We start from the raw sequence: 19,075 nt of genomic DNA on the forward strand, positions 1-19,075 counted from the left end.
ACACAGGGTCTCATTCTCTTGCCCAAGATGGAGTGCAATGGCATGACCATGGCTTACTGCAGCCTCAATCTTCTGGGCTCAAGTGATCCTCCCACCTCAGCCTCCTGAGTAGCTGGGACTACAGGTGCATGCCACCACACCTGGGTAATTTTACATTTTTTTTGTAGAGATGGGGTCTCACTATGCTCAGGCGGGTCCTGAACTCCTAGGCTCAAGTAATCTTCCCACCTCGGCCTCCCAAAGTGCTGGGATTATAGACATGAGCCAGGGTGCAAAGCTGAATATTTTTTCTTATGTGTTGCCATGAAATTGCCTCTCACATCCTGGACTTGAGAACTTGGTAGACTGGACCCAAGAATGTCACTTTCCACTCAAATCTGTTACAGATCACTCTCGTAGACATGACTTCAACATTTCAGTGTCTCTTCTGGGATCCCAAGTCTGTTGTGATCTGTATTCTATCCAAGCCACTCTTCCCCTGAAGTCTTTATGCACGGGAATACATGTGGAAGCAGGGGACCGTGCAGATGAGGATGTCACTGAGTTACAGATCGCGTGGATTTCCAGAAAGAGCACTGGCAGCTCTACTGAAGGCTTCTGTGGAGAAACTGATGGTCCACTAGGAAGGAGGGCTCTGGTCTGGGCACTTTTTTCACGTTGGAGTCAGTATAAAGATGGAAACCAGGCCGGGCGCAGTGGCTCACGCCTGTAATCCCAGCAATTAGGGAGGCTGAGGTGGGCAGATCACCTGAGGTCAGGAGTTCGAGACCAGCCTGACCAACATGGAGAAACCCTATAACCCTATCTCTACTAAAAAAATAATAAAATAAAATAAAAATAAAAATACAAAATTAGCCAGGCGTGGTGGCGCATGCCTGTAATCCCAGTTACTTGAGAGGCTGAGGCAGGAGAATCGCTTGAACCTGGGAGGCGGTGGTTGCGGTGAGCTGAGATAGCACTATTGCACTCCAGCCTGGGTAACAAGAGCTAAACTGCATCTCAAAAAAAAAAAAAAAAGATGGAAACGCCCACAGCCTTGACTGAGTTGAAGGGACCTGCTATGGTTGATGAGGGAGAGGTAGAAGGGAACACAGGAGGTGGGGCTGGCTGGAATGCTGGCTGAAGAGTTCAGACTAAAAAGTTTGAAATGTTGATGTAACTGAAAAAAGCAGATTTCTCTACGATGTGGTGCTAAGCTAGGGAACCCAGGCCCTCAAACAGCTCCAACATGTAAGATTCCACAAGTCTTCCTTTCCCCACCCCTATGTTCTCCCATCACATGTATGGTGTGCTCTGCTTTTGGGATCTCACCAAGGAATAGCAGCAAGACCTGGGACAAATAAGTGGTCTTAGGCCAGGCGCGGTGGCTCATGTCTATAATCTCAGCACTTTGGGAGGCCAAGGTGGGGGGATCACTTGAGCCCAGGAGTTCAAGACCAGCCTGGGCAACACAGTGAGACCCTGTCTCAAAAAAAATATATATATATATATAAATAAAAATAAATGGTCATGAGGGACACTTTTTGCTGTAACTGGTGCTTGGTCATGACAAAGACAAGGTCACACAGGCATTAGTTCAAACAAAGTCGCGGCCGGGTACGGTGGCTCATGCCCATAATCCTGGCACCTTGGGAGGCCGAGGCCGGCAGAACACCTGAGGTCAGAAGTTCGAGACCAGCCTGGCCAACACGGTGAATCCTGTTTCTACTAAAAATACAAAAATTAGCAAGGCGTGGTGGCAGGTGCTTGTAATCCCAGCTACTCAGGAGGCTGAGACAGGAGAATTGCCTGAACCCGGGAGGGCGCGCTGAGATGGCGCCACTGCACTCCAGTCTGGGTGACAAGAGCGAGATTCCATCTTAAAAGAAACAACAACAAAAAAAGAAACAGAAACTCTCAAGCTCCATGACTGATTTTATGGCAAAGAGGAAGAGAATAAAACCCAGAGGCAGAACCATTCCCCAGCAGCTGAGGTTCTGGCCCCAAAACAATGCCTTTTTGTTCCCTCCTAGGAACAAACTGCTATCAGCAGTAGTTTGTTTTTCTGATCATCCTTAACATCCTTACAACAAAACAGGCACCTGGTGTTCACAGGTGGGAACAATTTAACTCCACCCCAGGAAAAAGAGAAAACTGTCTATTCTGCTCAGAGAGGCATCTGAAACTTGGCCCCCTTCCTCATGGTGTAGACCAACATTCCTTTTTGCTCTGCTGGCTGCCCTCTAGCCAACTTCGAAAAGAAGCCGAGTACATCCTCTGTCCAATGGATAGGCGTGAGCGCTGCCCAGTGGGCACAACGTTGCAAAGTCCAGAGAGCTGCAGACGGCACACGAGGGGCTGCAGAATGTGGCTTCTCTTCCTTATGCTGTTGTACCAGCCTGCACTCAAGATGCATCTGGCAAACAAGCATGAGGAGATACAAGGAAGATCACAAGAGAAAAAACAAACGGGCAAGCACTTGCCATGGCACCTGGCAGAGCAAGCACTCAACAACTGGTGGCTGTTGGTTTTCATCAGGCTCTTACTTTCTGAGCAGAGGGGAGAAGGCAACCTCGACATGTTCTGAGCTGCCCTGGAAACGTCCCTCGGAAACACAAAGTGCCGCTTACTAGGAGCGGTTCCGTACCCACAGGCACAGGCCCCACACAAAATGGAGAAAGATCTACACTTGGCTTTGGGCGGGCTGTGTCCAGAGCTGATGCTGAAACTCGACCACCCTTGTTTGTGTGTTGAGACCAGCTGTTTTCACCACGGTTTAGGGAACAAACGGCCCAGAGGCTGCCCGTCGACACGAGACAGGTATTCAGCGGAAATTCCTTCCAGTACACACAGGTGCAACAATCCCCCGAGTCAACATACCAATCAGCTTAGGCATGTGCGACTTTAATGCCAGTTGCGCTCAGAAGGCACATCTGGACTGCGGCTGCCGTGCTTCAGAGCCTCTCTTTTACAAGACTTTTATTTTTTCACTTAAAGAGAAATAATGAAGGCCTCTCTGGAAACAATGGTGCCGCTGCAGGGGCCGGCTCTCTGGCTCTGGGGTCTGGTTTTGGGATCTGACCAAACTGTCCACACTCGGCACCACTGCGACTGTCTTCTGCCCTCCGGACTACTTGTGAAAACACTGCTGGCCCCATGGAGCGACCTCATGAGCCGCCAACAGTCAGGGCTTTCTGGGCTTCCAAGTCATCGCTCTCATCCAAAGTTGCCATTGTTGAGCAATTCTGTGTCGGGGGCTTTGCGTATCTTTTTTTTTACAGTTAAGAAAACTGTAACCCAGAGGGATAAGAAATGTGCCCAAGTCACAGGCTGAGAAGCAGGGATCTGGAAGGAGATGTCAGGCTTGGCTAGCCCCAGTGCCCGTATTCTGCCCCATGCCAGTCTGCCTGGCCATCCCGAGACATGCCAGCTGTGGTGGGATGGAGTGCAGATGGACAGAACAGGGTCGGCCTGTAGGTTAGATGCACGTATGAAGCCACATCACTGAACACAAAGCTGCCCCAAAGTGGAGAAAGTCAGGCCAAATGCGGTGGCTCACGCCTGTAATTCCAGCACTTTGGGAGGCCAAGATGGGAGGCTCACTTGAAGCTAGGAGTTTGAGAGCAGACTGGGCAACACAGTGAGACCCCCCATCTCCATTTTTTGTTTTTCTTTAAAAAAAAAAAGGGGGGGGGGGGGAGAGAGTCAGGGTTAAAAAGGGAGCCCACTGGGTGACCAGGAATCTGGGACATACCCTGAGCACCCTGTACTGGGGATTTTGGAGGGTTCTCTGCCTCAGTGAGGCAGCTGGGGCTGCTGGCTGGGTCCCTGCAAGAATGCCTTTTTTTTTTTTTTTTTTTTTTAATTAGACATGGGGTCTCACTCTGTCACCCAGGCAGGAGTGTGGTGCTGGGATCATAGTTCACTGCAGCCTCCTGGGCTCAAGTGATCTGGGCTCAAGTGATCCTCCCACCTCAGCCCCCAGACACTGAGATTACAGGTGTGAGCCACTGCGCCCCACCCCACCTACTCTTGATACTAGCACAAAGCAGCTTTCCATCACAGAAGCCCGGGAAACATCTTAGCAAGGGGAGTGCAGGGTCTCTGGCAGGACGGCAGGGCTTGACCAAGGGAGGGAACTGGTCCCTGCTTCCAGCCACGGGGTTTCACTCCAGCATGTGCAACGGCCTGAACCAAAGCGTGACTGTGTGCCGTCTGGTCAGAGGAACCCAAGAATTCCAGAGGCATCAGAGTCCCTGATGCTGACGTGGGGATCATGTTTATAAGCAAACTTGTTTTCTGCACACTCCTGTTTTCCATTTAACTTTCTTTCAGCAGATGAAAATCAGACCGTGCATGCCAAGCAACCAGACACTGGCCTGCAGCCTTAGGATGCCAGATGAAAGGGACCCCCAGGACAGGGGGCAACATGCAAGCCTGTCTAGACCCACTCTTTAGGGGCTTGCTAACTGTAGCAGACACCCCCGCTAGGAGCAGTGGTCACGAAAGAGCTGAAACGCACTGTGAGAGCAGGAAGCAGGCTCAGCTCTACTCCCCCAGAGCTGTGAGGTTTCTCCAGACCTTTCTCCCTGCTCTGCGAAAACAACACAACCGAGGCGGGCTTGGGTTTCCCCATTAAGTGCTTCTGGCACTTTCTCACAAGCCCCAGGCAGTGGCAAGCCAGTGTCCCACAGCAGGCAGGGCGGGTTCTCAGAGGCCTGTGCGCACATGGCTGAAGACACAAACATGTTCAAACCCAAGTGCTAATCACACTGCGGACATGCCAAAAGCCGGCAAGGGCCTGGCCCCACCCTGCTGTCCCGAGTGCAAGAGGAGTGGCAAGTGGTGCCCATCACAGGACCCCTCCGGAGGCCTTTACATCCGGGGAAAGGTCCTACCTCTGGGGAAGGAAATGAGAACACAGACCTCACTGAAGGGGCAGGGAGTGAAGGGGGATGTCCCCAACCAAACCGTCCCAGCAGCTCCAGGACATTCCTAAGCATTCTCCGTTACTCCCCTTATTCTGCCCACCTCCCAGTGGGACTCTGACTCCGCAGGCCTGGCCATTTCCAGCGGTGGAAAAAGGCCCGGGGTACCTGGAACTGCAGCGCTCACTCAGCCAGACCAAGGGAAGCAGCCCCCACTCTAGCTGAGCTGTCAGGTCCTTCCCACGACCGGCCTCTCCAATCCAGCCCCCACACTACTTCCGAGGAAATTCTCAGGATGCACCTCAGAGCTGTGCTACCCTTGGAACCTTTCAGACAATTCCCAAGGCTCCCAGAATGACACCCAGAGCCGGTGCCCCACAGGCCTGTGCGCCTCTCCCCACTGCCTTGTCCTGTTCCGGCCTCCACTCACTGCCCACGACCACTGGGAATCACTTCAGGGCGTGGCCCAGGCGGTTCCCACTGCTCAGGGCACTGTCCTTGTCCTCCGCCACCACGGTACAAGGCTGTGCTCGGGATCCCCAGACCACCCGAGGCTCCATAATTCGCTACAAGGACTCATGGAATGCGGTACAAACTTGCCCTTGGGGCCAAGGGTTACTGCAGTGAAAGGGAATAGGGCAAAGGAGGCCGAGGGAGAAGGCGCAGGGGCCGGGGTCCTGAGAAACCAGGCGCCAGCTTTCAATGCCCTGCTCCATGAAGTCACACAGGACGTGATATACTCCCCCAGGGATGGGTTTGACTGCATGTGTGAAGTGCCGTCTACTGGGGAAGCACGCCAGGGACTCAGTGCCCAGGGCAGTATTGCTAAGCACCCTCTACCTAGCACTCGGTAAAATTTCAGATGCCCACAAGGAAAGGAGAAGGAAGGCCATCCTGTTTGCACACAGTTCAGGCGTCGGAAGCCACTCTTATCAGGGAGTGGTGAGACCCCTCCCAAAACCCAAGTTCCCAGATGCCAGTCACAGGCCAAGCTGGCAAGCAGGCCTCCAAGGGACAGCAGTCTCAGGCCAGCTCTGTTAGCTCTCTCTACTCAAATGCAAACTCCCTGTAACTGACCCACAGTTCCTTCCTCAGAGCCCTCCCTAACATCCACACCCTTCGCTCTTCCCCACCGCAGGACCCAGCTCTCGTTCCTTTGCAGCATTTATCAAATTGTGCAAGTACTGTGTTCATCTGTTCACTCGTTCCTGTGTTGAAACATGGGCCCCAGTGAGGGAGGGACTGGGCCTTACGCGTTTGCCACTGACTCTGGGCGCGTGGCATCGTCGCCGGCAGGCTCTCGGTAAGGACCTGGTGACCGATCCCAAGGACTCTCTCTCTCCAGTCACTGCAGATGGGCACTACCAGCATCTCTGTTCAGCCTCACTGCACCCTGATGATGTGGACTAAGCAGCAATCATCAATTCCATTTTTGAGACAGAGATTTCCTGGAGGCCTTGCTGTGGGAGGTGGTGGAAGAGCTCCATCCCGAAACCACAGCTTTCTCGAATGATCACGAAGCCTGCTACGCCACCCAAACAGCCCCATATCCGTGATCATAAACGCACAGAATGTAAGACGCACATACAGATACCTGCTGCTCAATTCAAAGAGCCCTGTCACCCAGCAGCCTGGAAGGTGCTGGGTGGACTCAGGGCCTGAGTGCAGTAGGGGCCTGATGCACAGTGTGTCACTGAGTGACACCTCAGCCAGCAGGATGGGTAAGGAAACGGAGGCTCAGAGAGGTTAACTCACTCGCCCACAGTCGGTCAGCAAGACAAGACCAATAGAGAATCCAGTCGAAAGCTCTTTAAAGCCGAGGTCCTCTCCGTTCTGTGGCCGGGCCTCAGACACCTTGGTGAGGGTCAGAGGCTTTTGGTGGGAGGTGGCGGTGTCTTCTGCCTGGGAAGCCTCCCAGCACGTACAGCTGCCTGCTCACACTTCTGCACCATTTCCCTGGAAAACCTCTCCCTATCGCCCGCAGTTCCTCCATGCTCGCCTCTCGAGGAAGGGGTGCCCTGAGGGGCCCGGGGCTGGGAACCTGTAGTTTCAAGGACCCCAGAAATCAGGTGCCAACATTTCTCACATGTGAACGTGGACGTCCTGCCCTTCCTGGGCCAATGTTCCTCAAACATCAAATGGCAGGAAGGAGCAGGAACAACTGCAGTTCTGAAATGGCCCAAAGAGGGTACAGGTGCTGGAAAGCCTGGGAGTGCCCATCCACCAAGCTCCTGGCTCCTCCACTCCTGGAGAGGCCCTTGGGCCCTGGGACTGCCACGGGGACGCCAACCTTGTTTCACTCTATAAACTTCTTCCAGACAAGGAGGCCTGATTGGAAAAGCTAATTAAAGCTTTTGAAGATTATCTCGGAACTGAAGCAAGGAAAAACACAAAATTCCCTCCCACCCTGCTCCTCCACCCCCCAGACTCTGGCCTTCATTAGGCTTTGATTTCAATCAATTGCACACCCACTAAAATTAACTTATAAGGCCAATAAATTGCAACCGCATGTTTGAAGGTATTATCTGCTCCAAGCCAAGAGCCAAGGACTTCAGAGCATGGGGCGAGATGTCTGGCGCAGATGGGAGTAATCATCTTTGGAAGAAGGCAGTGCCAGCCCTTTGGTCAGAACATCTGGTCCCAGGCAGAACCCGGGGCCGACACAGGCCAGGGCCAGACTTGCTGCGAAAGCTCGAGCAGGGAAGGTTTCCTCTCTTCTCCAGGAACCTGACAAATCAAAGTGTTAATCTTTGGGTTCATGGCAGCCCACTGGTCGCTCACACCAGCAAGATGTTCCTCTGAGAGCTGCCGGTGCCTGACCTACAGCAAAGTCTCCACTTCTAAGTCTCTCCCAAGCAAGATCACTTAGGTCAAAGATGAGGCTTTGTGACTGATGAGCTAGACTAGGCTTGGACCTAAGAAAGCAGAGTCGGCTCTGCCGAGATAGAACGTCAAATGATCCTCCGAGCCAGCGGCCCAGGAGCTGGCCCGCTCCGGTGCCTTTCCCTCTGCCTCAGCACTGAGTTCTCGTGACATCCCCTGGATGAGCCAGGCCCATCAATTACAGGCAGAAAACCATCTCGGGGCTTGGTAGAGAGAATAGCCTAGATGTTGGGGACCAGGTGGGTGGGCTGGCTGGGGAGGGGAAGTGATGAAAATGAAGGTGACTGGAGAGCAGATAATACCCTCATCTGGCCCCAGCACTCCAGCAAAATGTGCTTGTCATCTCCCAAGCATTTGCGCAAATTGGCTCTTTTAATCTAAAAGCAAGGCTGTTTGGGCAGTGCTATCCACAGGGGCTTGACGGTTACTCTCCTCGGGAAAGTGCTACTATGATCCCTTCTGCCCCTGAGGATGGCAGAGAAAGGAATCATCAGTATGGAAGGGACGTGGAAGTGAGAGTGCCGCAGGGACCCAGCAGGGGCAGGGCAAGCCAGGAGCTAGCGGACTTCAGAGGAAGCCGTGAGGACACACAGCTCAGCCCCCTGCACCCTCACTTGCCTTTTGCCCACCTTAAGGAGTCATGCTCCCAACTGCTGGCCCTTTCAATCCACAGGGGAGAGGGGCTGCCACATCTCCAAGGAGTTACAAGCCAGAAAGGCCTGCTGGTCAACCCGTCCCCTGGCCCAGCTCCATCGTTCTGACATTGATTCCATGTGCTGATGATTAAATCCAACTCCCTACAAAGTCAGAGCCTTTACAGAGCCAGGGATCAAAGCCAGAGCCTGAAGACAGAATCCACGTCCTTCCCTCAGGATCCAGTGAAGAAGAGTTTTCTCTCCGGTGGCAGAGGGAGCCTCTGGGGAGACGGTAAGTTCCGCTCTCTGGGAAGGCTGGTGTGGCCCATGGGCCGCCTGGATCATGCTCTAGGTCTCTGGACCCTCAAGCCTGTCTCTTCACCAATGTCTCCTTTCACATATTTTTTTAGTTGTGTTTTTCCCCCCCTGAGACAAGGACTCACTCTGTCACCCAGGCTCGTGTACGATGGCATGACTATAGCTCACTGTAGCCTTGAACTCCTGGGCTCAAGTGATCCTCCCACCTCAGCTGAGTAGCTAGGCCTATGTGTGTGTGTGCCTCTATGCCTGACTAATGTTTATATTTTATTTTTTGGAGGTACAGGGTCTTGCTATGTCGCCCAGGCTGGTCTCGAACTCCTGGCCTCAAGCAATCCTCCTGCCTCAGCCTCCCAAAGCACCATTCATCTTTTTAAGCAGGGCCCCAAGGAGTAAGGACAAAGCTAACGGGCGAATGGGTGGGGGACAAGGACCTCGTTCCAGACTGTGGCACACACACGGCCAGTGCCTGTGGGTGCTACGTCAGCCGACAACAAACACACCCACAGACGGCAAGTCCAGTCTTCTGGCACGAGCCAGGAGGATACAGCAGGGGCAGGAACGGGGGTAGAACAGGGTATCCGAGGCCTCTTTATTCCTTTTTTTTGGGTCAAATCTCTGTGTGAGCAAAGTCCAGTGTGACCTTCCCAGCATAAAGAGACTTTTGAGTCCATAAAATAAGTGGCTCCCTGGAAGCTGGCTGCAGCATGGTGTCCCCACGGGAGGATTCTGAGCTCCACCATGGCAGGAGCCTGGTAGCTCTCAGTCATTCGATGGGGTTGGTGGCCATGAGGCTGGAGCGCAAGCCAAACATAGTCCTAACTGCGATTCATCAGAATCCGAGAATTCAGAAACACCTGGAATCGTTGTGAATTAAAGACCATGTCAACACAGTCTGCTCTTCCAACCCCCAACCACCAGGGGCGCAGGCCAAGCTCTAGCTTGAAGTGTGTGGCCTGAAAGTGGCAGCTGCACCTATGCAGTCCTCCTGGGCACAAGGGCAGGCCCAACCTGCTCTTAAGGGGTGGCTTCTCCAGCCACTCCCCTTTTCTCCTCGCAAGGCGGGTCTGGCTGAAGCTCCGGCCATCTCTCACCAGCCCAGGGACACCGACCACTTTCCTGGCCCCTCAGGCAGCAGTTCAGTGTGACCAAGCCAGCAGACAGGAGCATTGGGTAGAGGTCTCCTCTCAGAGTGACCCTTGCCTGAACCCGTCTACCAACCTGAACAGAAGACAGGTGGGAGAGCTGTGGCCTCGCTCAGGGGACAACAAACAAGTCTTTCTGCGAGAAAGCATTTGTACGAGGAAGGGCTGGACGAAAGATGAAGAGAAAGCGATGGCCGGCTGCCTCTCCACCCCACGGAACAGCTGGTCCCTAGAAAACCCAGTGTGACCCTGGCCAATGCCCCTCAGGAGACAAGGCCACCCAGCTGACTCCCCTCTGCTCCAAAGCCATGGGGAAAAGAGCTTGCATTCCAGGGCCTGCTGTGGTCACTCACATGGCCACCAACAGCCTCGCGGGGCACTCTGGGAATGGGAACTTCTGGAGATGGGCAATATACACCAAGATGTTTTTTAAAAAGAAAAAAAAGAGACTTGTTCTCTTAATTTTAAGACTATAAATGGGTTTGTTCGTCACATGTGGTTCAGCCGGGAAAATGTTCCTCGCATATGGTCCCAGGAGAGAGAGCTCCTCAGCACACCCCAATGGCACTGGGTGACTCAAAATTCATGCCTCTGGTATCCTGGATGACAGGTCCAACTGCTGTCCCTTTGGTGGTCAGCGATCCCTGTCACCCAAGAAAAGCCTGGCCCCACTGCCCCTGCACATGCAAGGGAAGGAAGGGCCTCCTGCCTCTCCTGCAGGGCCACTGAGCCCTTGTGCTCCCCTCTCCTCCTTCCTCCTGAGGTGCTGGGAACAGAACGGCACCGGCCTGGATCCCACTACACACTGTCACAGACCCTCGGGGTCTGGGTTATCCAGTTCAACCCCCAACTGGGCGCAGGATGCTGTCTTGTCACCCCTCTTTCAACTCCACCGAGTCAATTTACCTTCAGAGAGGAGTGTGTAGGCAAGTCAAAGTCACACAGAAATTAAAAGCCACCTTACAAATACACATTTCCCAGGGAAGGGAAAGGCTTCACCAGAGCCAGCACGAAGAGTGAGGCCTCAGCTATGGCTTCCAGCTCCTGTGGTTTTCTAGCTGTGTTAACCAGCTTGAGTACTTCTCTGAGCCTCAGCTTCATCAGCTGCCAAATGGAGTAACTCCCACTTGTCCTACAGTCACTGTAAGGATTCAGTGATTATTCTGAAGAGTTTTAATGATAATAGGGAAATTCTCATGATAACAGGCCAACCAAGCCCCTGCAGAAGCACACACCATGTATCGTTACATATGTGAACGATGAGATGGGAAGGGAGAACAAGGGAAGCAGAAGTTCAAGATGAAACTGGGCTCCTCCCCAAGGCTGGCCCTAAACGGCAAAGTAAGGTAACACATCTGAATCACTTTATTAAGGGAGTAACAACATGAACGCTTAAGTCTCATAAAAAAATCAGAATCCCCCTCCTCCATATCTCAACATGTAGCCCAGTACAAAGCCAGAGTACAGCCTCCTCAAAGAACAGAAGGGGTGAGGCCATGCAACTTCCTCAGGCTTAGGGGATGGCATGCATGGCAGGTTAGCTCCCTAAGCTGGGGGAAAATCTAGCAAACACTTTCAAGGGGGAACATTCCACTTCCACCTTCAAACTTGACTGAAAGGCAGGCTGTATTCCTGGAGTATCCTGAGATGGCTCCTGAGAAGCTTACAAAGCTATAAAAGGGGCTAATTTTGCCCAAATCTCTTTCAAATCGACTTGCAATTTAAAAGAGGCTGAGGGTGTACACTTACTGGTTGACAGCTATGTGTGCACATCAAGGGGCACCCGTCTCAGGGCCTTAGACAGGTGAGTTTGCCCCCGCCTCAGAGACCCTGCCACGACCAGCCCCCCTGCCTGGCTGGCTTCCTTGATGTCAGACCTCAGTCAAGTATCTCCTCAAGAGGCTTCATGGGCCGCTCTACATAACAAGTCAGCTGCTCCCTGTTATCACCAGCAGCACTGACTTGTTCACTTGTCCACTGTTTGTTTTTCCACAATGGAGTGTGGTGAGGGGCCTCATCTACCACGTACGAGGTGCATCCCTGGTACTCAGCGAGCACCAGGCTCATGGGAGGCACTCAAACATCTGCTAAGTAAATAAATTGATGTTGGACTGTGGAGCTGGATAAGGATGGTTTGATATCCCAGTTCCATCACTTACTAGCTCTGTGAACCTGGGTAAGTTATATCACCTTTCTGATCTGTCAGCTTGTTTGTAAGAGGGGGATAGCCCTCTTTCATAGGTTCTTGTGAAGACCGAAAGAGAACACCTGGAGGCCCACTGGCATGGCCACTGGTAACTGTTATCACCATCGTTATTTTATTACCAGTATTATCACTTTAATATCAAACTGATTCTACCTGGCATTCTTGTTTAATAGATGGATTGGCTTCTTACCAAATGGGCAGGTAGAAGACAGTAAAAAACAATTACAAGTAAACTACCACAGAGCAATGAGTCAGCTTTTCAGTATCACTGGGGAAGGAGCTATTCTACAATAGGACAAAGTTCTAGATATAATAACCTTTAAAGACTGAAGCCTATTTTAACCATGAAAATCAACAATTTGTGGAATTTCAGACAAATATGGGTTCAAATCCTAGCTTTTCATCTCCATGTCCTATGGTCTTGTGTGAGTCATTTAACCTCTTGGAACCTTGGTCTCATTTGTAAAAAGAGGAACAAAGCCATCTTCCCCAGAGGTTCTTGTTAAGGAGTAAAGATAATGTATATAAAATATTTGTACATAATAGATACTGAAGATAAGGTTGTGTTACAAACTGATGCATTTCAAGGACACTGAAATGTTTAAGGCCATTTATTCCTGTCTTCCGTAGATCTGTGCTTGTGTATTTCATTCTACTGAGTGCTATGGGTTTTCTGTTTGTGTGTCAGATATTGAGAAGTATCACTTTTCCTTGAAAATCAGCTTTTAAAAGAAACTTTTTAATTTTTTTGAGGCAGGATCTCACTCTGTCGCCCAGGCTGAAGTGCAGTGGTGCCCTTACAGCCACTACTGCAGCCTCAAACTCCTGGGCTCATGTGGTCCTCGCACTTCAGCCTACCAAGTAGCTCAGACTACAGTTGCATGCCACCATAGCCAGTGAATTTTTGTATTTTTTTTTTCGTAGAGATGGGGTTTCACCATGTTGCCCAGGCTGGTCTCAAACTCCTGGGCGCAAGCCATGTGCCCACCTTGGCCTCCCAAAGTGCTGGGATTACAGGTGTGAGCCACTGTACCTGCCAGAAATTCTTTATGTGATACAGCAAGCTGCCATGAACTATACAGCCACTCCGAATACTTGCAAAGTGAAGACATGAACCCCTCACACTAAGTAGGGCAGCACTACCTTTCTGACACTGTTCGGATGATTCCTTTTCTTATGTCCATTTTCTTGCTTACATCCTAGGCCAGGGGTGGGCGAACTACAGACTGGAGGCCAAGCCCCACCCATCTCAAAGCTCAAGAGGTGAATTTTACATTTTAAAGATTAAAGAGAAAACAAACCAAGCAGCAGCAACAGAGAGCATATGTGGCCTGCAAAGCCTAAAACGTTTAGTATCTGGTTCTTTACAGAAAAAAGTCTGCCAACTTGAAATGGTATTGCCTATTTTACAGTTTAGATGTATTTTCAGTATAGAACTTAATTATAAAAGAGATTCTGTTGATTATGGCTAACTTTCTCTGGAGTCCTTCCTTGTAAGCCTGAACAATTAAGTGACATGTTGGTGCTGCGGTGCTGGGAGGCAGGATTAGATGGAGCAGGAAGAAATCTCAACAGATCTAGCAAAACGCTTTTTAAGGCAGGTGCCGAGGCCACGAACAACTCAGGATTCAGGAAGATGTTTGGTGCTCTGCTCCCACCCTGTAAGGACTGTGCTCGTCCTGGCCTGGGAACAGCTGGAAGTGGAGGCCTCTGAGCTCCAGGTCAGAACTGAGCCTGTGGTACGGCAAAAATCCATAAGCGCCTTTGGAGATAAACAGGCCTGACTTTAATTCCTGGCTCTACCCCTTACTGTGGACAAACACTTTAATCTGTGTCTTAATTTCTTCATCTGAGAAACGAGGACTAAACTAGCTATGTTTGTGAGGACTTGAGATGCTATGTAGAAATACCTGGCACTGTTTCTTACACACAGTAGGCGCTGTACTGTGGTACCTGCTGTTACGATGAATCATGATGCAGGGGAACAACACATAGTGAAGTATGGTAGCATTCTATGACCGAGTCATCTCATAACTAACCCAACCACCAAACGAGTGCCCTGCATCCTGCTATGGAGGGCTCCCAATTTTAGTTAGGTGAGCCAGTTAACAGACTCAAGGGAGAATGCCTGGCCAGGTAACAGATTCAAGATAGAACACTGCCACTTAGGATTTACCTCTCAAAAATCACAAGAGCTAAAGTACAACAGGAGAAAGTGACTCACAGGTCTCGATACTGGTCAAAGGCATTGTTGGCTTCCACCTCCAGCTTTCTCAGCCGAGCCGACGGCATGGCCCCATCCTCCAAGGGAGGGTCATACTTGTTACTCCATGGTGACCTGGAGGGAAGGAAGGAAAAGTACATTCCATGAATCATTCCATGAAGACATGGCCAGTGAGCAGGGAGCCTGACCCCTGGCTATCTGAAATCTCGGAGGCAAAGCTGCTAGCTCCAACAAAGGTTTTTCTGGGTCCTGGCAACAAACAGGGCTTTCTGGAGGTTTGGACAACAAGGGCTCTGATGCAGGCAGACTGGGACACACGCCCGTGCTCCACCTCTCACTGGCTGTGAACGCTCAGCAAGTGTCCCAACTCCCTGAGCCTCACTTTCCTCCTGTGTAAAATGCGGCTGCTACTCGCTCTGCACACAGGGCTGTCATGAGAAATGAGACAAGCAGATCAAGCGCCCAGACCAGAGCTTGCCAGACTGTCAGTGTTCAACAAATGCTAGTTCTTTCTTACCCGCTTTCTCAGTTTCGTGTTCACCACCTATTTATTATTCTTTTTTTTTTTTTTTTTTTTTTTTTTAGACAGAGCCTTGCTCTGTCGCCCAGGCTGGAGTGCAGTGCCGCAATCTTGGCTCACCACAACCTCCGCCTCCCGGGTTCAAGCGAGTCTCGTGCCTCAGCCTCCTGAGTAGGTGCAAGCCACCAGGCCTGGCTAATTTTTGTATGTTTAGTAGAGATGGAGTTTGGCCGTGTTGGCCAGGCTGGTCTCAAACTCCTGGCCTCAAGTGATCTGCCTGCCTCAGCCTCCCAAAGTGCTGGGATTATAGGTGTGAGCCATCGCGCCTGGCCATGTGTTCACCACCTTATAGTTCAACAGATGCCCACTCTCCTCCCTGACTTGCTGGAGGCTCTAGATAAACTTTAAGACCTTCTTACACAGTAAGCATTAAGAAGAGAGCTGTCAGTTACAGAGGCAGGCAAGAGACACAGCTCCACAGGGAAACGCTGATTACATTAGAAGACCTGAGCGATCAGGTTCTCCATGTGAACAGAGGATAGCTTTTCCAACATCCAAGGGCTATGCACACATATAAAGACTGCTAAGTAATGAGAACCAGTCTTTTTGCAGCCCAAAAGACTTGCTGTATTTCTTGAAATGTATTTTGCCACATCAGGAAAGCATTTAATCACACAGAGAACTGGAAAGGGGGTTATAAGGGAAAGATCTACTCATTAATTCCTGCAGGTGGGGTTCAGAGGGCCGAGTGTTCAGAGAAAGTAGCAGAATTAAAAAGGTGAAAGAGGAATGAAAAGACAGAGAAGACAACATGGAATTCAGAAAAAGTCCTTCACACTCCAGCCTCGGTGTTTCCACTGTCAGAGACCCACACTGCCTTTTCCACATCCCCTCCTGACCACAGACCTTCATTCGCATCACTGTGATGTGGAATGCATGTTAAGGAAAAAAAGAAGCATGCTCATCATCTTCCAAACCCCAGTTTTAACGAATTCTGTGCACAGACATCTTTCTTCTTGGTTAAGTGATGCTCCACCAGGCACCTCCATCAGTAGATCGTGGAGCATGGAACCAGAATAAGCTGGGCAGCCTCTTCCACCAGCCACCCGCAGGCAGCTTTCTCGGAGGCTGGTTCACAGGTATGTGAGGGAAGAGTTGCTGTGCTTGGTGTCCCCAAAGAGTCTCCAGGCAGGCATTACACTCCTGATCACCTCCAAGCAGAAGGAGTCTTTGGAAATCCTTTCCAAGCCGACCACTTTTTGCTGCTCATTGCAGTTTTGGTAGAGACTTTGCAAGAATGGGATGAGACACCCCTTGTGGTCCCACGACCAGCAGCCAGTTTTCATGGTCACACTGGACCACGTGCACACCATGGGAAGGAAACCGTCAACAAGCTGGGACCCCAGATGGCTGGGAAGACAGGCATGCCGCCCACAATAGATGGCTCGGTTCTCCTGGGAAGCCAAGCGCGGGCTGGCGTGTCGGTTCTTGTAGCCTGCTGCTCCTCCCTCTGAAACGGGGATGCCCAACAGAATTTCCTGAGACGTTGGAGATGTTCTCAATCTGTGCTGTCCAAAACCAGTCATGAGCCATGTGGGGCTGCTTGCATACTTACAATGTGACCAGTATGACCAAGTGACTAAATTCTTAATTTTATTTAATCGGAATCAATGTGAATGTAGATAGCTCACTCTAGAACCTCAGCTATGAAGGGGCAAGAGCCTTTTCTGTCATCTCCTCTTCGGGTTGCTCAGCACCTAGAACAGTGCCTGGCACTCAACTACACGCTCATTTTTTAAAAAATGTTTTTAAGAATGAATCTGTCCAGGCGCGGTGGCTCATGCCTGTAATCCTAGCACCGTGGGAGGCCGAGGCAGAAGGATCACAAGGTCAGGAGTTCAAGACCAGCCTGGCCAACATGGTGAAACCCCATCTCTACTAAACATACAAAATAATAGCTGGGTGTGGTGGCGTGCACCTGTAATCCCAGCTACTCAGGAGGCTGAGGCAGGAGAATCACAGGAGAAGGCGGAGGTTGCAGTGAGCCGAGATTGCACTGCTGCACTCCAGCCTGGGCGACAGAGCAAGACTCCATCTCGGGGAAAGAAAAAAAAAAATGAATGAATTCTTCTTGTCCAATCACAGTTGTAAAAAAAATAAAAATAAAAAAGAATGAATTCTTGCACCCACCCCACAACAGAACCCAGCACTCCCTCCTCCCTCCCACTCCCTCTCACACAGACGTTGATCCTCATGCCTGTCATATTCTTGCCCTTCTTCCCTCACCCTCGATTGCAAGAGGCCTTTGAGAGAAGAGAGCCTGTGCTGCCTGCCTTTGTCCCCAGTACCCGGCCCTGAGTCAGTGCCAAGCGGATGTTGCTGGTGGACCGAAGCCTCCCAGCCCGGGAGAGGAAGAAAGGGGAATCTGCTGGTGTTCTGCTCCTCCAAACCAAGAGATGGAGCAGCTTTCTGCCTTTTTATGCTGAGGGGCACCTAAGCACTAAAATACAAAAACACCAAATCAACAAAGGCCTCTCATCAGATCTCAGAGACAAAGATCCAGGTGAAAAGATGCTGTCGCCATGATTTATCTATAAATAAGGCTTGGTTCTTGTGCTGGCCGGGGGAGTGGATACGAATCTGAGGGTGTGGAGCTGAACTCCCTCCTTCCCCGGGTGGCCCTTTGAGACTCTGCAGCACACTCACACGCAGGACCGTTCCCACAGTTCGATGATGGCCATTGCCTTCCTGTAGGCCAGGAAGACCCGACCCAAGCGGTGTTCACTTCAAGGCACCCTGATTAGATGCAAGAGCCCATCTCTCGGGCAGACTGGGGGCCTGCAATTTGCAAGAAGCCTGTAACTCACATTTCTACTGGCTCACAGACGATAGCATTTCAAGCTGTTAGTCCCGAAGCCAGGGTAATTGTAGCTGAGGGAAATATCATAACATTACCCAGAATATTCTTAGTGGAAGGGGCACTCAGAACACATTTAAGAGCTTAAATGGAGGCCATTTGAAAAAAGACAGATGGACAGGAATGCTTAGATTTCAAAAGTCAGGCCTTTCATTTCCCTCCGAGTAGGCTTTTTGTTTCAGCTAACAGGTTTCAAACGGTGCTGCTGGCAACGGTCACACCATAAGGATCTTATTTAAGTAAACCATCAAAAACAGTCAGGATGGAAATCTGTGGAGAGAATCAGAAGACCTTGAAGTTTCATATCGAGAAGAGGAGAAAGGAAAGACATACTTTCTGCCTCCACACCCCAGGCTCCTCTCGAAAGGCCTGAGATCCCCCAGAGCCGGTGGTGGGGCCTCAGGAATGCAGGTGGAGGATAAAGGGGTGACCTGGAAGGGCTGCAGGTACCAAGTTGCCCTCAGAGCCTGGCCTGGCCACAGACCTAGACATGATCCCGTCCTTCTACCAGCTGCTACAGAAGAGCTGCCTTACACAGTAAACTGGAGTTTTTAGGTGCAAATAATAAATATAATAATGATGTTGATTAAGTAAGACCAGTTCAAGGACCACCTTCTCCCGGAAGCGTTCCCTGAATTGCATGCCGGGTGCGAATACTCCTCCCTGCTTGCTCCCTGGTCTGTCAGACCACTCTCCACCTTCACTGGACTACTCTAAGGGCTGGTCTGGTCTACCCACCTCATCAGTGGCTCCCTGGCTGGGCAATGTGGCTCACACCTGTAATCCTAGCAATTTGGGAAGCTGAAGTGGGAGGACTGCTTGAACCTAGGAGTTCGAGGCCAGCCTGGGCAACAAGTGAGGCTCCCATCTCTACAAAAGAAAAAAAAAAGAAAGAAAGAAAGAAAGAAAAAAAGTCAAAAAATTAGCTGGGGCTGGGCGCAGTGGCTCATGCCTATAATCCCAAAATTTTGGGAAGCCAAGGCAGGAGGATCACTTTAGGTCAGGAGTTCAAGACCAGCCTGGTCAACATGGTGAAACCCTGTCTGTACTGAAAATACAAAAACTAGCTGGGCGTGATGGCGCACACCTGTAATCCCAGCTACTTGGGAGGCTGAGGCAGGAGAATCCGCTTGAACCCAGGAGACAGAGGTTGCAGTGAGCTGAGATCGTGCCACTGCACTCCAACCTGGGCAATAGAGTGAGACTCTGTCTCAAAAAAAAAAAAAAAAAAAAAAAATTCGCTGGGCATGGTGGTACATGCCTATGGTCCTGTGCAGTGGGCCACGTTTGCACCACTGCACTCCAGCCTGGGCGACAAAG

General features: G+C 51.0%; 3 protein-coding genes across 18 annotated transcripts in view; 2 read left to right on the forward strand and 1 right to left on the reverse strand.

Moving 5' to 3' along the window:
* The window catches only part of MICOS10 (mitochondrial contact site and cristae organizing system subunit 10), a 447,625-nt gene that overhangs the window by 189,881 nt on the left and 238,669 nt on the right, over positions 1-19,075 (forward strand). Inside the window, exon 1 of one of the 12 annotated variants that reach the window (XM_050793843.1) lies at positions 3,669-3,672. The exons of 10 other annotated variants lie outside the window; for them this stretch is intronic. The gene's annotated coding sequence lies outside the window, so the exon portion shown is untranslated. Of the gene's footprint in view, positions 1-3,668; positions 3,673-9,164; positions 9,169-19,075 lie in introns of those variants that run through there. One more of the 12 variants, XM_050793852.1, reaches the window with a different exon arrangement.
* The window catches only part of CAPZB (capping actin protein of muscle Z-line subunit beta), a 149,568-nt gene that overhangs the window by 27,601 nt on the left and 102,892 nt on the right, over positions 1-19,075 (reverse strand). For all 5 annotated transcript variants that reach the window (XM_050792383.1, XM_050792355.1, XM_050792372.1 and 2 more), the window contains one exon: positions 14,319-14,432. In XM_050792383.1, the coding sequence (XP_050648340.1) occupies positions 14,319-14,432 (114 nt within the window). The remainder of the gene's footprint in view (positions 1-14,318; positions 14,433-19,075) is intronic.
* The window catches only part of NBL1 (NBL1, DAN family BMP antagonist), a 282,591-nt gene continuing 271,536 nt past the window's right edge, over positions 8,021-19,075 (forward strand). The window contains exon 1 of the mRNA XM_050793146.1: positions 8,021-8,024. The gene's annotated coding sequence lies outside the window, so the exon portion shown is untranslated. The remainder of the gene's footprint in view (positions 8,025-19,075) is intronic.

This window comes from Macaca thibetana, chromosome 1 (assembly GCF_024542745.1).
Source record: "Macaca thibetana thibetana isolate TM-01 chromosome 1, ASM2454274v1, whole genome shotgun sequence".
NCBI classification, from domain to species: domain Eukaryota; kingdom Metazoa; phylum Chordata; class Mammalia; order Primates; family Cercopithecidae; genus Macaca; species Macaca thibetana.